Source organism: Scyliorhinus torazame, chromosome 22 (assembly GCF_047496885.1).
Source record: "Scyliorhinus torazame isolate Kashiwa2021f chromosome 22, sScyTor2.1, whole genome shotgun sequence".
NCBI classification, from domain to species: Eukaryota; Metazoa; Chordata; class Chondrichthyes; order Carcharhiniformes; family Scyliorhinidae; genus Scyliorhinus; species Scyliorhinus torazame.
The window spans coordinates 47,562,594-47,582,317 of NC_092728.1; the positions used below are offsets into that span (position 1 = coordinate 47,562,594).

At 48.1% G+C, this 19,724-nt stretch overlaps 1 protein-coding gene across 1 annotated transcript in view; it reads right to left on the minus strand.

Annotated features, from left to right (window-relative positions):
- Positions 1-3,928: 3,928 nt before the first annotated feature.
- The window catches only part of pole3 (polymerase (DNA directed), epsilon 3 (p17 subunit)), a 31,261-nt gene continuing 15,465 nt past the window's right edge, over positions 3,929-19,724 (minus strand). The window contains exons 3-5 of the mRNA XM_072488186.1: positions 17,703-17,788; positions 14,991-15,109; positions 3,929-4,595 (exon numbers count right to left, since the gene is read on the minus strand). Coding sequence (XP_072344287.1) covers positions 4,411-4,595; positions 14,991-15,109; positions 17,703-17,788 — 390 coding nt within the window. The 3' untranslated portion in view covers positions 3,929-4,410. The remainder of the gene's footprint in view (positions 4,596-14,990; positions 15,110-17,702; positions 17,789-19,724) is intronic.

Here is a 19,724-nt window from a genome sequence, read left to right on the forward strand (position 1 = left end):
CCCAGGATCGATGCTACTACGTGGTAAGTAGATGAAATCTTCGGTGAAGGTATGGGTTATACCGGGGATAACTTGAAAATATAGTTTGACCTGAATCGCACCCACTGAAGCTTGCATCGGAGTCGGGGAGTGAGAATCCCTGATCACCATTTAGAATGTCGGCTCTTTTTGGTATAGGGGCACTTGTAAGAATAGTGGTGAGTTTTCAAAAACGGGTCAGCTGACTTTAACATTCACTTATACACTAGTGAGACCCCTAGTGGTCAGTTGGTGAATTACAACACAACCATGATATCACGAGTCAGGGGGAGGGGTCAAAGTGACCAAACAGTACCACAACATGGAGGCTATCTGCTGGTTTATGATGAGAACTCGATCCCTGCAAGACAGCCCTCGGAGCAGTCCTGTCCAGCATCTAAAGCAAGCAGTGGCCTTGGTCGCCAGCTCCTGGCCAGGCATATTTGGACTCCCAAGTAGTGGAGGCGGGTCCTGCTCCAGGTGAAGGCCTGAGCTCCTCTGCGAACGGACTGTCTGGAATACTTGGCCCAGTTGATCCTGGCAAAGGAAATGGTGGAGTACAGAGCCTGGTACTCACCCATTCTCCGCAAGTAGCAGGGTCGGTGAACATGAGCACATTATCAGCGTAAGCCGAGGCGACCGAAAACCACCTCGGCAGGAAAGGCTCCACGCGAATAGAATAGAGTTGGCCAGACAAGGGGCAATCCTGACACATTCCTCTCCCAAAGCTGCTGTCAGGGACCTGTTAACCTTAACTAGACACTCCCGCAGTGTACAGAAGTCAGTTCTGGGTGACGGAATGTGTCTCAAACCCAAATGCTTGCAGCATCCCGAATAAATATTTGTAATCCACCATGTCGAACACCTCCTGTAAGATAGACCTGCCCTCCGGGGATGATGGACCAGATGGATGTTGCTGTAATTGTACGGCCTGGGACCATGTAGGACTGGTCGAGGTGGATTATGTGGTCCAGAGCGGTGCCAAGGCGCGCACACATTGCCTTGACGAAGATCATACTGAGTAGGGAAACAGGTCACCAGTTTTTAAGGCGACGGACAGCCCCACGCCTTTGGCAGCAGGGCAATGGTGGCCCTGCACCACAAGAGGGGCATCCCCCTGGTCACGATACTTTTCCCCAGGACCCCCGCGTAGTTACTCCCCAGAACGCTCTGAAGTACTACGCGTTCAGCTTGAGGTTTTGCCCCTGGACAGGTTGTCGAGGGTGTCGGTCAGCTCCCCCAGGCTTATAGGGGTATCAAGCCTCCTGGCACCCTGCGGTAGGTCCTTCTACAAATCTCTGCAAGCATCCTTGCTCGACAGATCCAGGGAGAAAAGGCGCTGCAAGAGCTTCGGATTTGAGCCCGGACCTCCGGATCTGAGACAGACCTGTCAGCCAGCAGCGCAAGGAGTTGCTGCCTGACCCCATGCCTTTTTTCCAGTGAGTGGAAGGGGGAGCCAGGTTCCTCCCTATCGCCTGTCGGGGAACTGGGCTGAGGGCCTTGGCTCAGACCCCTCTCCTGTTGCGACGCTGGACAGATCTGGGAATAATTCGGGGAAAAGCTCCGGAACGGAGATGGAAGCGCCCAACGTCAGAGGCCGGGGCTCATCACCGCCACCCCCCCATCTTGTTGACCCAGGCTGAAGCGATGCTGCGCCCAGTACCTGACACTGAGATGTCAATGGGCCCCAGATGAGATGAAGTGTCCACAGAGCAAGGTGTGTCAAGAACCCCCAAACCGGAGTTCCAGGTCACGGGGTTGGGGATATCTGGGGCTGATCCACCCTTCTTACGGGCCTTGCGGATGTCCTCCCAATTGGTTCATAGGCACCAGTGTGGTGCCCCCTCATGGGGGTGGGGTGGTAACATTAGGGGAGGGGGCAACAGCCATGGCCACCTTGGTGCCCATGGAGGCGTGGCAATTCTTTCGCAAATACCCCACCTTCTTGCAGGCACGGCAAAGCACGCCATCCACAGACCAAAAATACACAAATTCTCCCATTGATGGAAGACTTCAAACTATCTCCTCCCGGGCCAGGCACACAAAAACCTGGCGCCAGAAGTAGATGTGACTGAGGGGGCATCTCCTTAGGCCGAGAGAGAGCAGCACCACCTCAGAATGTACCTCCCCCCCCCCCTAGTTGGACGTGGGGGGAGGAGCTCTGTAGGCACATTGGACAATATGACCCTCTTGACGGTGGCCTCAAGAGGGACCACCCCCACGTAGGTCCCGGGATGTCCACCGTGAGCGAGGTAGACTGTCTTCTCAGCCCTCAGGAAAAACCACAAAATTTCTGTACATATTTGTGGCTATTGATGGCCACAATAGCCGAGAGGCCAACTATGCCAGCCATTGCACAAACGCATGCCCCTATGGTGACGGTAAGCATAGCACTTAACCCCCACTTTCCGGGTTAGCAACTGGAAGGGTGGCAGGGTTACGGGCGTAGTGGAGGCTGAAGAGGCCACCATCCCTGCATAGCTGACACCGGCGTAGATGGAGTGGCCATCAGGGCATGTGCCATGCCCACTCTTATGGGCTGTCGTGTTGGACTAGATTTGAAAATAGACGGGGGGGGGGGTTTAAGGGGAAGGGCGAGGTGGAACAATGTACTCTTCCGAAGGTGTGCAAAGGAACGAGAAAAGGAAGGGAAGGCACAGTGGGAGGAGGAGGATAGCGGCACAAGAGGATGGATTGGTGGCTGAGGTGGGAAACTCCTGTGAAACTGGCGAGTGGGAGGATAGCTGAGCACAAGCAGATCTTCAGTCCGTGAGGGGCCCCAGCAAAAACACAGTGCATGCTTCCACCCTAGGTCAACTGCACCAATGTAAGTAGGTGCTGGTTTGCGAGGTCTTATATTCATTGGAGTTTAGGAGGTTGAGGGGAGATCTAATAGAAACTTACAAGATAATGAATGGCTTAGATAGGGTGGATAGATAAGTTGTTTCCATTAGCAGGGGAAACGAGGACCCGGGGGCACAGCCTTAGGCAGATGGCGATGATTGGGAGAACTGGGCTAGGCCAGGCAGGGCCCTCAGCCCAGGGGGAGCCCAACAAACAGGCAGTCCAAAGGACTCTGCTCCCACCTTGGTGTTGAAGCTGCCTGTTTTCTTGTCTTTCTCTCCTCTCTCCAGGCAGCTCAGCAGCAAACAGCACTGGGAACAGGCAGCAAACTGAGCAGCAGCAACAGAGAGAGAGCACGAGAGAGAGAGAGGCAGCAGCCACTCTCCACCACAGCAACCTCACAACTCCAAAGTCTGCATCGGGAGTGCCCACTTGGGATTGGCCATGCTAAATTGCCCCTTAAGTGTCCAACGGTTGGGTGGGGATTGGGCCTAGGTAGTGGGCACAAGTGATTAGCACTGTGGCTTCACAGCGCCAGGGTCCCAGGTTCGATTCCCTGCTGGGTCACTGTCTGCACGTTCTTCCCGTGTCTGTGTGGGTTTCCTCCGGGTGCTCCGGGTTCCTCCCACAGTCCAAAGATGTGCAAGTTAGGTGGATTGGCAATGATAAATTGCCCTTAGTGACCAAAAAAGGTCAGATGGGGTTATTGGGTTATAGAGATAGGGTGGAAGTGGGTCGGTGCCGACTCGATTGGCCGAATGGCCATCTTCTGCACTGTATGTCCTACGACTATGAGGTAGGGTGCTCTTTCGAGGGGTCGGCGCACAGTTGTTGGGCTGAAAGACCTCCTTCTGCACTGCAGGAATTCTATGATTCCTTAAAACCCATCTCTGACCAAGGCTCAATTCCTTAGTGAAACCTTTGGAGATGTATCCTCCCATGTTTAAAGCACTATACAAATAGTTCCCATTCTGAACCCTTTGGTTTACTGGGGTTAAAGAAAAGTGGCAGCTGAGTACCAAAGGTTAGGTCTAAGTCACTACTTGATGTTAAATCCAAGTCAATATATGGTGAATCCAAGGCTATAATATATAGTTTGAGATATCATGGATATGAGTGATTTTACAAAATTCTAGAATGTTCTTGAAGTACAGGATTGTTTGTCCCCAGACATTGTGGCTCATTTGTAACCCAATAAGATATAGTCTCAATCAACACGTTAAGCTCAGTGGCCAATTCTAGGTGCCTGGAACCAACTTAGTAATACAAGAGTGAAAAAAGATATCTTTTTGAATGCATTATTCAAAATTTCAGTTACAAAAAGATGAGAAATGATTAACAAAATAGAAAAGGTTTCAATTCCACCTAACTATACAAAAAAAACAAACAGCACAGTGCAGCTCCACTACTGCCTCCTTGTGATCCCAACTCAATGGTACAAAGCCCTTAAATAGGGCTGTGGAAATATATAGGGGTTATCCTCGTGATCGTAGCCAATCGGTCGTTCTCAGCCCCTTATAAGTCACGTGCACAGCATTCACAGGCATCTCAGTTATCTACATCCTCTTCCTCATTTTCTATCTCTTTTTGATCATCTTCCACCATTTTCACCCCTTCAGGGTCTTCCTCATTCTCATCTTCCTTGCTCTTGTCGTGTTCCTCACTCTCAGGCTTCTTATCCTTCTTCTTCTGTTCTGAAGCTTCTTTCTTTCCTTTCTGCTCTCGCTTGTAAGCTATGGGAGGGAAAGGGAGGGTATTAATGAGTTTCTCATAAAACCTGGGCCTAGGATAAGCAATTCCCAGGATTTAGGTGAGTGCAAGTCCTTAGTAATAGGGAAAATGACCAATTTGGCAACTCATGGTAGAAAACAATCTACTAATGTGTGGAAGAAAAATTAAAACACTCGGGGTAACTGGAAAGTATTCAAAGCAACATCCAGGATAATTGGAAAGACAAAAAAACAGGGTGTTTTTTTAAAAAATGTACTGGAAGATAGAAGGCATATTAAGGGCAGCACGGTAGCACAAGTGGGTAGCACTGTGGCTTCACAGCTCCAGGGTCCCAGGTTTGATTCCCCGCTGGGTCACTGTCTGTGCGGAGTCTGCACATTCTCCCTGTGTCTGCGTGGGTTTCCTCTGGGTGCTCCGGTTTCCTCCCACAGTCCAAATATGTGCGGGCTAGGTGGATTGACCATGCTAAATTGCCCTTAGTGTCCAAAAAGCTTAGGAGGGGTTATTGAGTTACGGGGATAGGGTGGAAGTGAGGGCTTAAGTGTGTCGGTGCAGACTCGATGGGCCGAATGGCCTCCTTCTGCACTGTATGATCTATGTTCTAAATGCTGTGTGTGAAACTGCTGCCAATGTTCCATGAAAGCAAAGAAATGTATTGGATTCCCACTACCAGATACTTAATCCGTTACTCTTTGGATTATTGGGAAATCTTTTTTACCCACAGAGAGACTGGTTCGGAGGAGTCATCAGGTAATTTCAAATCTCAACAATAAAAGTTGCATTTGGGAATATGCTCGGTCTCAGGCTACTTACAAGACTGTGTGAAGCTCATTCATATTGCTACAGCTTTACCACTTCGTTTCAACCCCTTTTCTGGCTCTAAAATGCACATTTAAATGCATTTCTATCACTCATGACTCCACCTCCTGTAATTGTCAGGTGAACTAAAAGTATATTTTTTGCCATGCTGATGTGATGTTGCTTGGGATTTCTCTCAGATTCCTTCTAAAAGCTAGGGCTGTTTTGGGGCAACAGATTATTGTTCCACTGATATATTCACTGGTGGAAGGAGTCCAGAATTAGGGGACATAAATAGTCATCAGTAAACCCAGTAGGGAATTGAGGAGAAACCATTTTATCCAAAAAGTGGGTAGAATATGAACTTATTAATCACCATTTGCTGAAGAGCATCCCAAACTTTGACCACGTTGCATGTAGAAGTGCTTCCTCATTTCACTCCTGACAGGTCTGGCTCTAATCTTTTGACTATGCCCCCTATTTCTAGACTCCCCAGCTAGCAGAAGTAGTTTCACACTATTAACCCCACCTGCTCCTCTTAATATTTTAATGTTTGAACAAATCACCTTTAACCTTCTAAATTCTGGGGAATACAACCCTACGTAGTGCAATCTCTTTATAATGTAACTCGTCATTTAATTATTATTTGGGTAAACCTACACTCCCCCCCTCCCTCCGAGATGAAACATGTGCAGACTATTCCCATCAGCAACAAACAACGGTGATAAGTGACCTGTGATTGGAGGAGCAGCTCCTTGCAGGTCTTTTATTCCACTTTCACATAGTTTGACCAGTACGTCCGCAGGGCGGATACAGAGGCTTCAGGAGCTGGGTTGTGGCTCCTGGTTCAGGTGTTGGGGCAAGTCTGTTGTTGCATAACATCTGCCCTCTTGTATTTTAGCCTTCTAGGTAAAGACTATTTATGTACCTGTTCATGTCATTGTATGATCTTTGTGCATGGACCCCCAAATCTCTGGATGACCACTGTTTCTAACTTTCCACTATTTAGGAGATGTTTTATCCTTTTTAGTTGATACATTGAAATCCAGTTGCCACATTTTTTGCCCACTTCTTAATATCTCTTCATTGTTTTATGCTTCTATCTCACTGCTTACAATAACACTTATCTTTGGCTCTTCAGCAAACTTAGACAAGAGCCACTGATAAATACGGTGAATAATTGAGGCTCCAACACACATCCTTGTGGGACACCACATCCTGACCCTTATCCCTGCTCTCAGTCTCGTGCCAACTCAGAAAATTCCTAACCGGGTCAATTTGTTTTTCAATTCCATAAGCTTCAACTTTAGGCAGCAGTCTCTTGTCAGGAACTTTATTAAATACATTCCTAAAGCCCATTTAAACAACATCATAGGCATTCCCCTACTCTTTAGTACTGCTGCTTCAAGGTGCTGACGACCTGGGTTCGATCCCGGCTCCGAGTCACTGTCCGTTTGGTGTTTGCACATTTTCCCCACGTCTGCGTGGATCTCACCCCCACAACCCAAAGATGTGCAGGGTAGATGAATTGGCCATGCTAAATTGCCCCTTAATTGGGAAAAAGTGAATGGTACTCTAATTTTTTTTAAAAAGGCATTCCTCCTTCTGGTTGGTTTAGCACACTGGGCTAAATCGCTGGCTTTTAAAGCAGACCAAGGCAAGCCAGCAGCACGGTTCGATTCCCGTACCAGCCTCCCCGAACAGGCGCCGGAATGTGGCGACTAGGGGCTTTTCACAGTAACTTCATTTGAAGCCTACTTGTGACAATAAGCGATTTTCATTTTCTCCCCTATTCTTTACAAATCCATGCTAGTTCTCTGATCAGTTGATCATTGTCAAGGTATTCAGTCACTTTATTGTTAATTATAAACTCTAACAACTTGCCAATTATTGTTAGGCTAACTGGTATATAATTCTACAGTATCTCTCCCTCATCTGTCTTGAACGGTTCTCGAAAAGAGAACTTTGCAAGATCTGCAATGTACTCACCTACTTCCTTTAAAGCCCTAGGATGAAAACCACCTGGCCCTGAGAATGTTAAATTTTAGTGCTATTATTTTTCAATTTCTATTATTTTGCTTACATTAATTCTGATGAGGCCCTGGTTGCAAATTAGTTTCATTGTGATGTTCAGCATGTTATCCAGCTCCTTTACTGTAAATGCTAACACAACATGCCCACCATTTCCTTATTTTCAGTGATATTATCACCATTATCAGTGGAGCTAACAATGTTCCCGATCAAACTTTCCCCCTAAAATAATTATCAAGATTGGGTCGATTTTGATATCCCTTACAATTTCCTTGTCATGCTCATTTGACTTGTTTCTGTGGCATAAAATCAGTTGCTGACAGAACTAACTACTACACTTGCCTTGGGAATGGTGCCACAGGGATCGGTGCTGGGACCCCAGCTATTCACAATATATATTAGTAATTTGGATGAGGGAACAAACTGTAACATCTGAAAATGTGCAAATGATACCAAGTTGGGTGGGAGGGTGAACTGCGACGAGGATGCAGTGATCCTACAGCATGATCTGGACAGGTTGGGTGAGTTGGAAAATCAATGGCAGATGCAGTATAATTTGGATAAGTGTGAGGTTATTCACTTTGGAAGCAAAAACAGGAAGGAAGATTACTACCCGAATGGTTATAAATTGGGAGAGGGGAGTGTGGTGTCCTTGTGTATCAGTCACTGAAAGTAAGCATGTAGGTGCAGCAGGCGTAAAGAAGGCTAATGGTATGTTGGCCTTCATTGCAAGAGGTTGAGTATAGAAGCAGGGATGTGTTGCTGCAATTATACAGGACCTTGGTGAAGCAACACCTAGAATATTGTGTGCCGTTTGGTCTCCTTTTCTGAAGAAGGATGTTCTTGCTCTTGAGGGAGTGCAGTGAAGGTTTACCAGACTGATTCCAGGGATGGCGGGACTGTCATACAAGAAGAGATTGACTAGGTTGGGATTGTTCTCGCTGGAGTTCAGAAAGATGAGGGGGGATATCATAGAGACTTATAAAATTCTAACAGGACTAGACCGGGTAGATGCAGGGAAGATGTTACAAATGATGGGTGTGTCCAGAACTGAGGATTCAGGACTTCCGGGTGCGGCGATGACCAGCTGAGTCGCACGTTTCGGCAGCTCCCTGTGAAACGGACTTTTGGGCTCTTGATAGGAGCCCCAACGGCAATTTTAACGGCTAAAAACACCGTGCGGTAAACCAGGAGGGTGTTCCCCCTGGACACGGATGGAAAAAGGAGAGGAAAGTGGCCGGATTGCAGCGGATCCTTTGGAACAACGGCAAGGAAGGCAAGCAAAAACCAAGATGGCGTCGGAAGGTGGCAGTTTCATATGGGGCCCTGAACAACAAGAGTTCTTGAAATGCTGCGTGGAGGAGATAAAAAAGGAAATGAAGAAAGAGTTGTTGGCCCCGATACTACAGGCGATCGAAGGGCTAAAGGAGGAACAAAAGACCCAGGAGCAGGAGCTTCGGGTCGTGAAGGCGAAAGCAGCCGAGAATGAGAACGATATACAGGGCCTGGTGGTGAAGTCGGAGATACAGGAGGCACACCAGAAACGATGTGTGGAGAGGTTGGAGGCACTGGAAAACAACGCAAGGAGGAACAATCTGAGGATTCTTGGCCTTCCTGAAGATGTGGAGGGGGCGGACGTCGGGGCATATGTGAGCACGATGCTGCATTCGTTAATGGGAGCGGAGGCCCCGACGGGTCCGTTGGAGGTGGAGGGAGCGTACCGAGTTATGGCGCGAGGATCGAGAGCAGGAGAAACTCCCAGAGCCATAGTGGTGAGATTCCTCCGTTTTAAGGATAGAGAAATGGTCCTTAGATGGGCGAAGAAAACTCGGTGCAGTAAATGGGAGAACGCGGTGATCCGCGTTTATCAAGACTGGAGTGCGGAGGTGGCGAGAAGGAGGGCGAGCTTTAATCGGGCCAAGGCGGTACTTCACAAAAGGAAGATAAAATTTGGAATGCTGCAACCGGCAAGACTGTGGGTCACATATCAAGGGAGGCACCACTACTTTGAGACGGCGGATGAAGCGTGGACTTTTATTGTAGAAGAAAAACTGGAATGAGTGGATTATGAAAAAGAACGTTTGGACAAAGTGGTGGGGCGAAGAGGGGTTTTATGTTCTAATCCTGCGGTATGGTAACTTTTCTTTCTCCCACAGGTGGTGATGGGGGGAGGTGGGGAGGGAGAGGAGATGGGGCGTTGGCCATGGGAGGCGGGGCCGAGGGAGAGGCGCGGGCTTGGTTCCCGCGCTATGATAATTATGGCGGGAATAGAGAAGCAGGAAGGAGGGGGCGTCGCACGGTGCGAGCCGTGGTCACGGGGGGAAGCCGAGGTCAGCCAGAATTTGCTGACTTCTGGGAGCAACATGGGGGGAGTAATTACGCTAGCGGGGGGTCTAGCGGGGGGGGGGTGGGAGGGGGGAATTACTGGGTTGCTGCTGCTGGGGAAAGGGGGGAGTGGGTACGGGAGAGGATGGGCGGGGGGCAACCGCCTGGGGGAAATACAGCTACGTGGGAACTGGGTGAGAAGCTGGAAAAAGATGATGGCTAACCGGCAAGGGGGGGGGGGGGGGGGGGGAAGCCCCCCAACTCGGCTGATCACGTGGAACGTGAGAGGGCTCAACGGGCCGATAAAGAGGGCACGAGTACTCGCACACCTTAAGAAACTTAAAGCAGATGTGGTTATGTTACAGGAAACGCACCTGAAACTGATAGACCAGGTTAGGCTGCGTAAAGGATGGGTGGGGCAGGTGTTCCATTCGGGGCTGGATGCGAAAAACAGGGGGGTGGCTATATTAGTGGGGAAGCGGGTAATGTTCGAGGCAAAGACTATAGTGGTGGATAACGGGGGCAGATACGTGATGGTGAGTGGCAAATTACAGGGAGAGATGGTGGTTTTGGTAAACGTGTAAGCCCCGAACTGGGATGATGCCAACTTTATGAGGCGAATGCTAGGACGCATCCCGGACCTAGAGACGGGAAAGCTGATAATGGGGGGAGACTTTAACACGGTGTTGGAACCAAGGCTGGATAGGTCGAAGTCCAGGACTGGTAGGAGGCCGGCAGCAGCCAAGGTGCTTAAGGATTTTATGGAGCAGATGGGAGGTGTGGACCCGTGGAGATTCAGTAGACCTAGGAGTAAGGAGTTCTCGTTTTTCTCCTATGTCCATAAAGTCTATTCGCGCATAGACTTTTTTGTGTTGGGTAGGGCATTGATCCCGAAGGTGAGGGGAACGGAATATACGGCTATAGCCATTTCGGATCATGCCCCACACTGGGTAGACTTGGAGATAGGGGAGGAAACAGGAGGGCGCCCACCCTGGAGAATGGACATGGGACTAATGGCGGATGAGGGGGTGTGCATAAGGGTGAGGGGATGTATTGAAAAGTACTTGGAACTCAATGACAATGGGGAGGTTCAGGTGGGAGTGGTCTGGGAGGCGTTGAAGGCGGTGGTTAGGGGGGGAGCTGATATCAATAAGGGCACATAAAGGGAAGCAGGAGAGTAAGGAACGGGAGCGGTTGCTGCAAGAACTATTGAGGGTGGACAGACAATATGCGGAAGCACCGGAGGAGGGACTGTACAGGGAAAGGCAAAGGCTGCATGTGGAATTTGACTTGCTGACTACAGGCACTGCAGAGGCACAATGGAGGAAGGCGCAGGGTGTACAGTATGAATATGGGGAGAAGGCGAGCAGATTGCTGGCACACCAATTGAGGAAAAGGGGAGCAGCGAGGGAAATAGGGGGAGTGAGGGATGAGGAAGGAGAGATGGAGCGGGGGGCGGAGAGAGTGAATGAAGTGTTCAAGACATTTTATAAAAAATTGTATGAAGCTCAACCCCCGGATGGGAGGGAGAGAATGATGGATTTTTTGGATCGGCTGGAAATTCCCAAGGTGGAAGAGCAGGAAAGGGTGGGACTGGGAGCACAGATCACGGTAGAAGAAGTGGTGAAAGGAATTAGGAACATGCAGACGGGAAAGGCCCCGGGACCGGACGGATTCCCAGTTGAATTTTACAGAAAGTATTTGCACTTGCTCGCCCCGGTACTGACGAGGACCTTTAACGAGGCAAAGGAAAGGGGACAACTGCCCCCGACTATGTCTGAAGCAACGATATCGCTTCTCTTAAAGAAGGAAAAGGATCCGCTACAATGCGGGTCCTACAGACCAATTTCCCTCCTAAATGTGGATGCCAAGGTCCTGGTCAAGGTAATGGCAATGAGAATAGAGGAATGTGTCCCGGGGGTGGTTCACGAGGACCAAACTGGGTTTGTGAAGGGGAGACAGCTGAACACGAATATACGGAGGCTGTTAGGGGTAATGATGATGGCCCCACCAGAGGGTGAAACGGAGATAGTAGTGGCGATGGATGCCGAGAAAGCATTTGATAGAGTGGAATGGGATTATCTGTGGGAGGTGTTGAGGAGATTTGGTTTTGGAGAGGGGTATGTTAGATGGGTGCAGCTGTTGTATAGGGCCCCAGTGGCGAGTGTGGTCACGAATGGATGGGGATCGGCATATTTTCGGCTCCATAGAGGGACAAGGCAGGGATGTCCTCTGTCCCCATTACTGTTTGCACTGGCGATTGAGCCCCTGGCGATAGCGCTGAGAGGTTCCAAGAGATGGAGGGGAATACTTAGGGGAGGAGAAGAACACCGGGTATCTTTATATGCGGATGATCTGCTACTATATGTGGCGGATCCGGCAGAGGGGATGCCAGAAATAATGCGGATACTTGGGGAGTTTGGGGATTTTTCAGGGTATAAATTGAACATGGGGAAGAGTGAGCTGTTTGTGGTGCATCCAGGGGAGCAGAGTAGAGAAATAGAAGACCTACCGTTGAGGAAGGTAACAAGAGACTTTCGTTACCTGGGGATCCAGATAGCTAAGAATTGGGGCACATTGCACAGGCTAAATTTAACGCGGTTGGTGGAACAGATGGAGGAAGATTTCAAGAGATGGGATATGGTAGCACTGTCAATGGCAGGGAGGGTGCAGGCGGTTAAGATGGTGGTCCTCCCGAGATTCCTCTTTGTGTTTCAGTGCCTCCCGGTGGTGATCACGAAGGCTTTTTTTAAAAGGATTGAAAAGAGCATCATGGGTTTTGTTTGGGCCGGGAAGACTCCGAGAGTGAGGAAGGGATTCTTACAGCGTAGTAGGGATAGGGGGGGGCTGGCATTACCGAGCCTAAGTGAGTATTATTGGGCCGCTAATATTTCAATGGTGAGTAAGTGGATGGGAGAGGAGGAGGGAGCGGCGTGGAAGAGATTGGAGAGGGCGTCCTGTAGGGGGACCAGCCTGCAGGCTATGGTGACAGCCCCATTGCCGTTCTCACCGAGGAACTACACCACGAGCCCGGTGGTGGTAGCTACACTGAAGATTTGGGGACAGTGGAGACGACATAGGGGAAAGACCGGAGCATTGGGGGGGGTCCCCGATAAGAAACAACCATAGGTTTGCCCCGGGGGGAATGGATGGGGGATATGGAATGTGGCAAAGAGCAGGAATAACGCAACTGAAAGATCTATTTGTGGACGGGAAGTTTGCAAGTCTGGGAGCGCTGACCGAGAAAAATGGGTTGCCCCAAGGGAATGCATTCAGGTACATGCAATTGAGGGCTTTTGCGAGGCAACAGGTGAGGGAATTCCCGCAGCTCCCGACACAAGAGGTGCAGGACAGAGTCATCTCAAAGAAATGGGTGGGGGATGGTAAGGTGTCGGATATATATAGGGAAATGAGGGACGAAGGGGAGACTATGGTGGACGAACTAAAAGGGAAATGGGAAGAAGAGCTAGGGGAGGAGATCGAGGAGGGGCTGTGGGCAGATGCCCTAAACAGGGTAAACTCGTCGTCCTCGTGCGCCAGGCTAAGCCTGATTCAGTTTAAGGTATTACACAGGGCACATATGACTGGAACACGGCTCAGTAAATTTTTTGGGGTGGAGGATAGGTGTGCGAGGTGCTCGAGAAGCCCAGCGAATCATACCCATATGTTTTGGTCATGCCCGGCACTACAGGGGTTTTCGGTGGGGGTGACAAAGGCGCTTTCAAAAGTAGTAGGAGTCCGGGTCGAACCAAGCTGGGGGTTGGCTATATTTGGGGTTTCACAAGAGCCGGGAGTGCAGGAGGCGAGAGAGGCCGATGTTTTGGATTTTGCGTCTCTAGTAGCCCGGCGCAGGATATTGCTAATGTGGAAAGAAGCCAAGCCCCCGGGGGTGGAGACCTGGATAAATGATATGGCGGGGTTCATAAAGCTAGAGCGGATTAAGTTCGTCCTAAGGGGGTCGGCTCAAGGGTTCACCAGGCGGTGGCAACCGTTCGTCGAATATCTTGCGGAAAGATAGATGGGGGAAAAAAGAAGGCAGCAGCAGCAGCCCAGGACTTGGGGGTGGGGGGGGGGGGGGGGAGGGATGGGTGGGGGGGGTATAGCCTGTGACAAGGCAGTTGCCAATTAGGGCTAGTTTTCATTTTTGTTATTTAATATTTATTTATTTGTTGTTTTTTGTTTATATAAAAAAGGTCATTATTATCTGTATTGTTATAATGTTGTGTAAAGGATGCACAATGTACTGTGTTGGTTGACCAAAAATTTTCAATAAAATATTTATTAAAAAAAAAAGAACTGAGGATTCAGGGTAAACCATTTTGGACAGATGAGGAGACATTTCTTCACCCAAAGAGTGGTGAGCCTGTGGAAATCATTACCACAGGAAGTAGTTGATGCTAAAACATTGAATATATTCAAGAGACGGCTAGATATAGCACTTGCGGCGAATGGGACCAAAGGCTATGGGGAGAAAGCAGGATTAGCCTATTGAGTTGGACGATCAGCCATGATCGTGATAAATGGCGGAGCAGGCTCGAAGGGCCAAAAGGCCTCCTACTGCTCCTATCTTAGTTGTATCAATGTATCAACTTGAACACAAAATGTCAATAAAAAAACTAAGCAAACTAGACAGGGGTTCCATTTACCCTGTCTTGGGGGAGGGGGGGGGGGGAACGACGACACACGACACAAATTTTGGTTTCAGAACTCAGTAACAAACCAATAATGTAATTGTATAGACTGTAAAAGGATCTACTCATTTGGAGCAGACACCAGCCTTTCAGTTCATTTTAAAGGACCGTCTCATACATGTAAAAAGCCTTTTTTTTTTGCATTAGAAAACTAGGCCTTTCAAATTCCAGTCCTTACTTAAGGTGCGGCACAGTGGCACACTGGTTAGCACTGTTGCCTCACAGCGCCAGGGACCTGGATTCAATTCCAGCCTCGGGTGACGGTTTCTGTGGGGTTTGTACGTTCTCCCAGTGTCTGCATGGAGTCCAAAGATGTGCAGGATAGGTGGATTGATCATGCTAAATTGCCCATAATGTCCAAAAGGTTTGGTGGGGTTACAGGGATAAGGTGGGGAGTGAGCCTTGGTAGGGTGCTCGTTCAGAGGGTCGATGTAGACTCGATGGGCCGAATGGCCTCCTTCTGCACTATAGGGATTCTATGATAAATGTGTAGCATGGTCATGACAATGGAATTGGTTCAATATTCTAAACAGTGTATCACAGGTTCCTCACCTTCCAATGCATCTTTCAGTGGGGTTATGAAACGATCAAACTCCATCTCTTCCATTGCTGCCAGTACATCAGAGGCACTCAGCGTTTTCCTCTTGCTCTTCATTGCAAAGTTATTTGCGCTGAGAAGATACAGATTTTAACACATCTTTATAAATGGTACAGCCTTAATTTACCATTCCACTGGCTTAGATCAACATCAAAAATCCTTTAGTCTCACTGTATCACTAGACAGACCTCAACACTAACATAAAGCTCTCAGTGCCATTATGTATCGAAGATATTGAACCCGTTTTATTCGGCTTCCAACAAGAACTTGTATTCTTGCATCCACAGGTTCATTCTTACCTATCCAAACATAGCCAACACATCTGCAACAATAGCTTCTCTTCCCTCCCTGCATCAGGTCTAGAATATTTTTTTTTTCATTTACAGGATGTGAGCATCACTGATACGATTAGCATTTATTGCTCATCTCTAATTGCTCCCAAGAAGGGAGTGAGCTGCCTTATTGCACAGAAGGGAATGAAGAGTCAAGAGCATTACTGTGCATCTGGGTTGCAGATTTCCTTCCCTAAAAGGACATCAGTGAACCACATGGGTTTTACAACAATTCGGTAGTTTGTCACTATTACTGACACTAACTTATTATTCCAACTTTCTTTAATTGCATTAAAATTGCCCAGCTTCCAGGGGATTTGGATCAATATTTCCAGATCACTTGTCCAGTAAACATTCAGATCGCACCATGGATCTATCTTTGGAATTCTCCTCTTTTGTACAAGCTATTTCTTGGTTACATCATCCCACATGCACAACTTTCAAACACGCTGAATTTACTTCTCCACCATCTCTCCATGCTGGCATGTTGTTTGGCTGCTTGATCAAGATCAAGTCAATGAGGAGTTATAATTTCCTCTCATTCAACATAATACAATAATAATCTTTATTGTCTCAAGTAGGCTTACATTAACACTGCAATGAAGTTACTGTGAAAAGCCCCTAGTGTCCAAATTCCAGCGCCTGTTCGGGTACACAGAGGGAGAATTCAGAATGTCCAAATTACCTAACAACATGGGACTTGTGGGAGGAAACCAGAGCACCCAGAGGAAACCCACGTAGACACGGGGAGAACGTGCAGACTCCACACAGACAGTGACCCAAGCCAGGAATCGAACCTGGGACCCTGGGGAGCTGTGAAGCATCAGTGCTACACACTGTGGTACCAAGCTACCCAATGGCAGTTTGTGAAGTGCCTCAACACATTTCTTTCCATTAAAGATAGTTTATAAATCAAAATTGTTGATGTTGGGAGACAAGGGTGGTCGGGGAAAGAGGTTAATTATGGAGAAAAGAGCCTTAGTATGTCCATGGTCCCGTTCTGGAGTAATAGGGAATTTTGACTGAGTTCAGCAAGCATAGTCATATCTAAACTGGCCAAGTTAAATTTGCTGATAGGTTCCTAGACCTGATGTGCACCAGATACCTTCCAAGTTAAAGGACCTCTGATGAGGAGTGCAGTTAGGAGTCATGCAAGAGAAAACAGCACGGCCGTGAGACTTTAAATAAGGAACATCCTCCTTCATTTCTCTCCACCAATGGTGACAAAACCTTCAACTCGCTTGGCCTTAATCTCTGGACTCAGCTCCCGTCTTCTGGCTATGTCTTCCCTCACATCTTAAAAGCTTCCTATCTTTTTGATGAACGAAAGGCAAAATACTGCACTTGTGGGAAACTTGCAACAAAGGCACAAACTCATTCAACACACCAAGAGCACATCAGGCAGTATTTGTTCAAAAGACACATCAGTTAATGTTTCAGACGTTGAACCAATCCTGGAAACTAAAAATAGTATTACAGATGAACTGCATTTAAGAAACAGAGCAAGGGAAATGAAAATGATCTGTCCCCATAATGACTATGGAAAAAAGACTGAATGCCTTCTAAAGTGCTTACATGCAGAACAGAAGATGGTTAAATGGCAAAAAGTGGTAAGCACAGGAAACAAAAGGATGAGCATATATTTTGTTTCACTGGTTTCGAAGACACAGAATGTGAGAATAGTTAAAGGGGGTTGAGTATGACATCTGTCACGATCTTTCAGTATTCTGGGTTAAGATCCAGCCCTGAGTAATGGATAAATTCTCTTTGCTGCCAATTATAGGGTCCTACATAAAATCAATTCAAGTGTCCTACAAGACACAAGTTCAAAACCACTTATTAAGTAGCACTAAATTGGGAAGCTCAGTCAGATGCCAAATTTGGGGGCATCCACATCCTGTGGCCTAACGGTATAGGCCACTGAACTGGTAGACCATAAACCTAGAGCAATCTTCTAGGGCTCCAGGTTTGAATCCCGCCACATTAGTTGGTTAAATTTGAATTCTAAAGAAACTAAAACCACAGTCAGCAAGAAGCAACTCTTCAGATGGTGGGAAACAACTCGAAAAATAATCTGATGCCAAATGACAGAATGAAGATAGTACTCCTCAGCTGAGGCTGCTTGACATTGATAGCACTTTGGAATGTCCCACGGTCGTGAAATGCACTGTATCAACAACATTGCTTTTTATACATCTTACACTTGGCTGAGCACTGCATTTGCAAAAAGCAATAAAAGCAAAGCCTTGATAGTATAGTGAACTGAGGATGTATACCAGAATTACAGGCAACTGTACGGCCATGAGGCGTTATTGTTCATACGGAGTTTCTTACCACGAGGTTGCGTAAAGAACAAAGACACTTGCTGCTCGGGATATTGCGCTGCGGGCTTCCTTTGAGACATTCACTCCATCTGGAAGCTAAGAGAAGATATATATTAATCAAACTATATACGGTCAGATATAGAACAGACAAACTAACTAGCTTTTGAGTATAACTATATGTTATAGATAGAATGTCATTCATCAATCATATTGCCAACACATGACAACATAGTTGTTCATGAGGTGGTATACCAGGAACATACAACTTTTTAAACTTGAGATCAGCAAGGAAAAACATTTTCTGAACTCTGCAACATCCCACAACATTATCCAATTTCAATACCTTATGTGATGTCACATAGTAAAGTGCTTCCTTGCATTAATTATCCGAGTATCCCTTTTGGATAACAAAAGCTGCATTTGGGAGGCTATGAAGGCAGTTATTAGAGGGGAGTTAATTTCTATTAGGTCCCATAGAGAGAAGAGGGAGAGGGAGAGGCGGGTGGGAGAGATACTTAGAGTAGACAGGAAGTACACGGAGGACCCCCCCCCCCCCCCCCCCCCCCCCCCCCCCCCGAGGAGGGGCTGCTAAAGGAGCGCCAGAGATTGCAGGCGAAGTTTGATTTGCTGACCACTGGGAAGGCGGAGGCACAGCTGAGGAAGGTGAAAGGGGTAGTCTACGAGTATGGGGAAAAAAAACAAGTAGGATGCTGGCGCACCAACTTCGCAGGAGAGAGGCGGCCAGGGAGATCGGGGGAGTGAGGGATAAGGAAGGTAATACGGTCTTGGGCCCAGAGAAGATCAATGAAGTCTTCAAGGAGTTTTATTGTAAACTGTACGAGTCAGAATCCCTGAGGGGAGGGGAAGGGATGAAGCAATTTATGGATCAATTGAGGTTCCCAAGGGTGGATGAAGATCTGGTGGAGGGACTGGGGGCCCCGATTGAGGAGGTAGTTAAGGGCCTAGAGAGTATGCAGTCGGGCAAGGCCCCGGGTCCAGACGGCTACCCTGTACACTTTTATAAGAAATTCTCGGAGCTACTGAGCCCACTCCTGCTAAGAACCTTTAACGAGGCAAAGGAGAGAGGAACCCTTCCCCCGACAATGTCGCAGGCATTGATCTCGCTTATTTTGAAGAGGGGAGAAGGATCTGCTTCAATGTGGGTCCTGCAGGCTGATATCACTCCTGAATGTGGATGCCAAACTGCTGGCTAAAATTTTGGCTACTAGAATAGAGGACTGCGTCCTGGGAGTGATTGAGGACCAGACGGGTTTTGTCAAGGGCAGGCAACTGAACACAAATGTGAGGAGGCGCCTGAATATTATTATGATGCCCTCAGAAGGAGGGGACGCAGGAGTAGTGGCTGCAATGGATGCAGAGAAAGCCTTTGACAGGGGTGAATGGGAGTACCTGTGGGAAGTGTTAGGTAGGTTTGAATTCGGTGAAGGATTCATAGAGTGGGTCAAGCTACTGTATCAGGCCCCCGTAGCAAGTGTATCTACGAATTGGCTGAGGCCGGAGTATTTTAGACTGTACCGAGGGACGAGGTAGGGGTGCCCACTATCCCCGCTACTATTTGCCCTGGCAATTGAGCCATTGGCCATAGCACTGAGGATTTCAAGGAACTGGAGTGGGTCGGTCAGTTTGGGGGGGGGGGGGGGGAGCACCGGGTTTCCCTCTACGTAGACGACCTATTGTATATTTCGGACCTGCTAAAGGGGTTGGGGGAGGTCATGCGGATTCTAAGAGATTTGGGAGTTTCTCGGGGTACAAGTTGAACATGGGGAAAAGTGAGCTGTTTGTAATCCACGCTAGGGGTCAGGAGGAGAGACTGGGGGAGCTCCCGCTCAGGATGGTGGAGAGAAGCTTTTGTTACCTAGGTATACCTAGGAACTGGGATGCCCTACACAGGCTCAATCTATCTCGGCTTGTAGAGCAGTTGGAGGGAGACTTTAAAAGGTGGGACATGCTCCCGCTTTCCCTGGCGGAAAGGGTGCAGATTGTGAAGATGACGGTCCTCCCCAGATTCCTG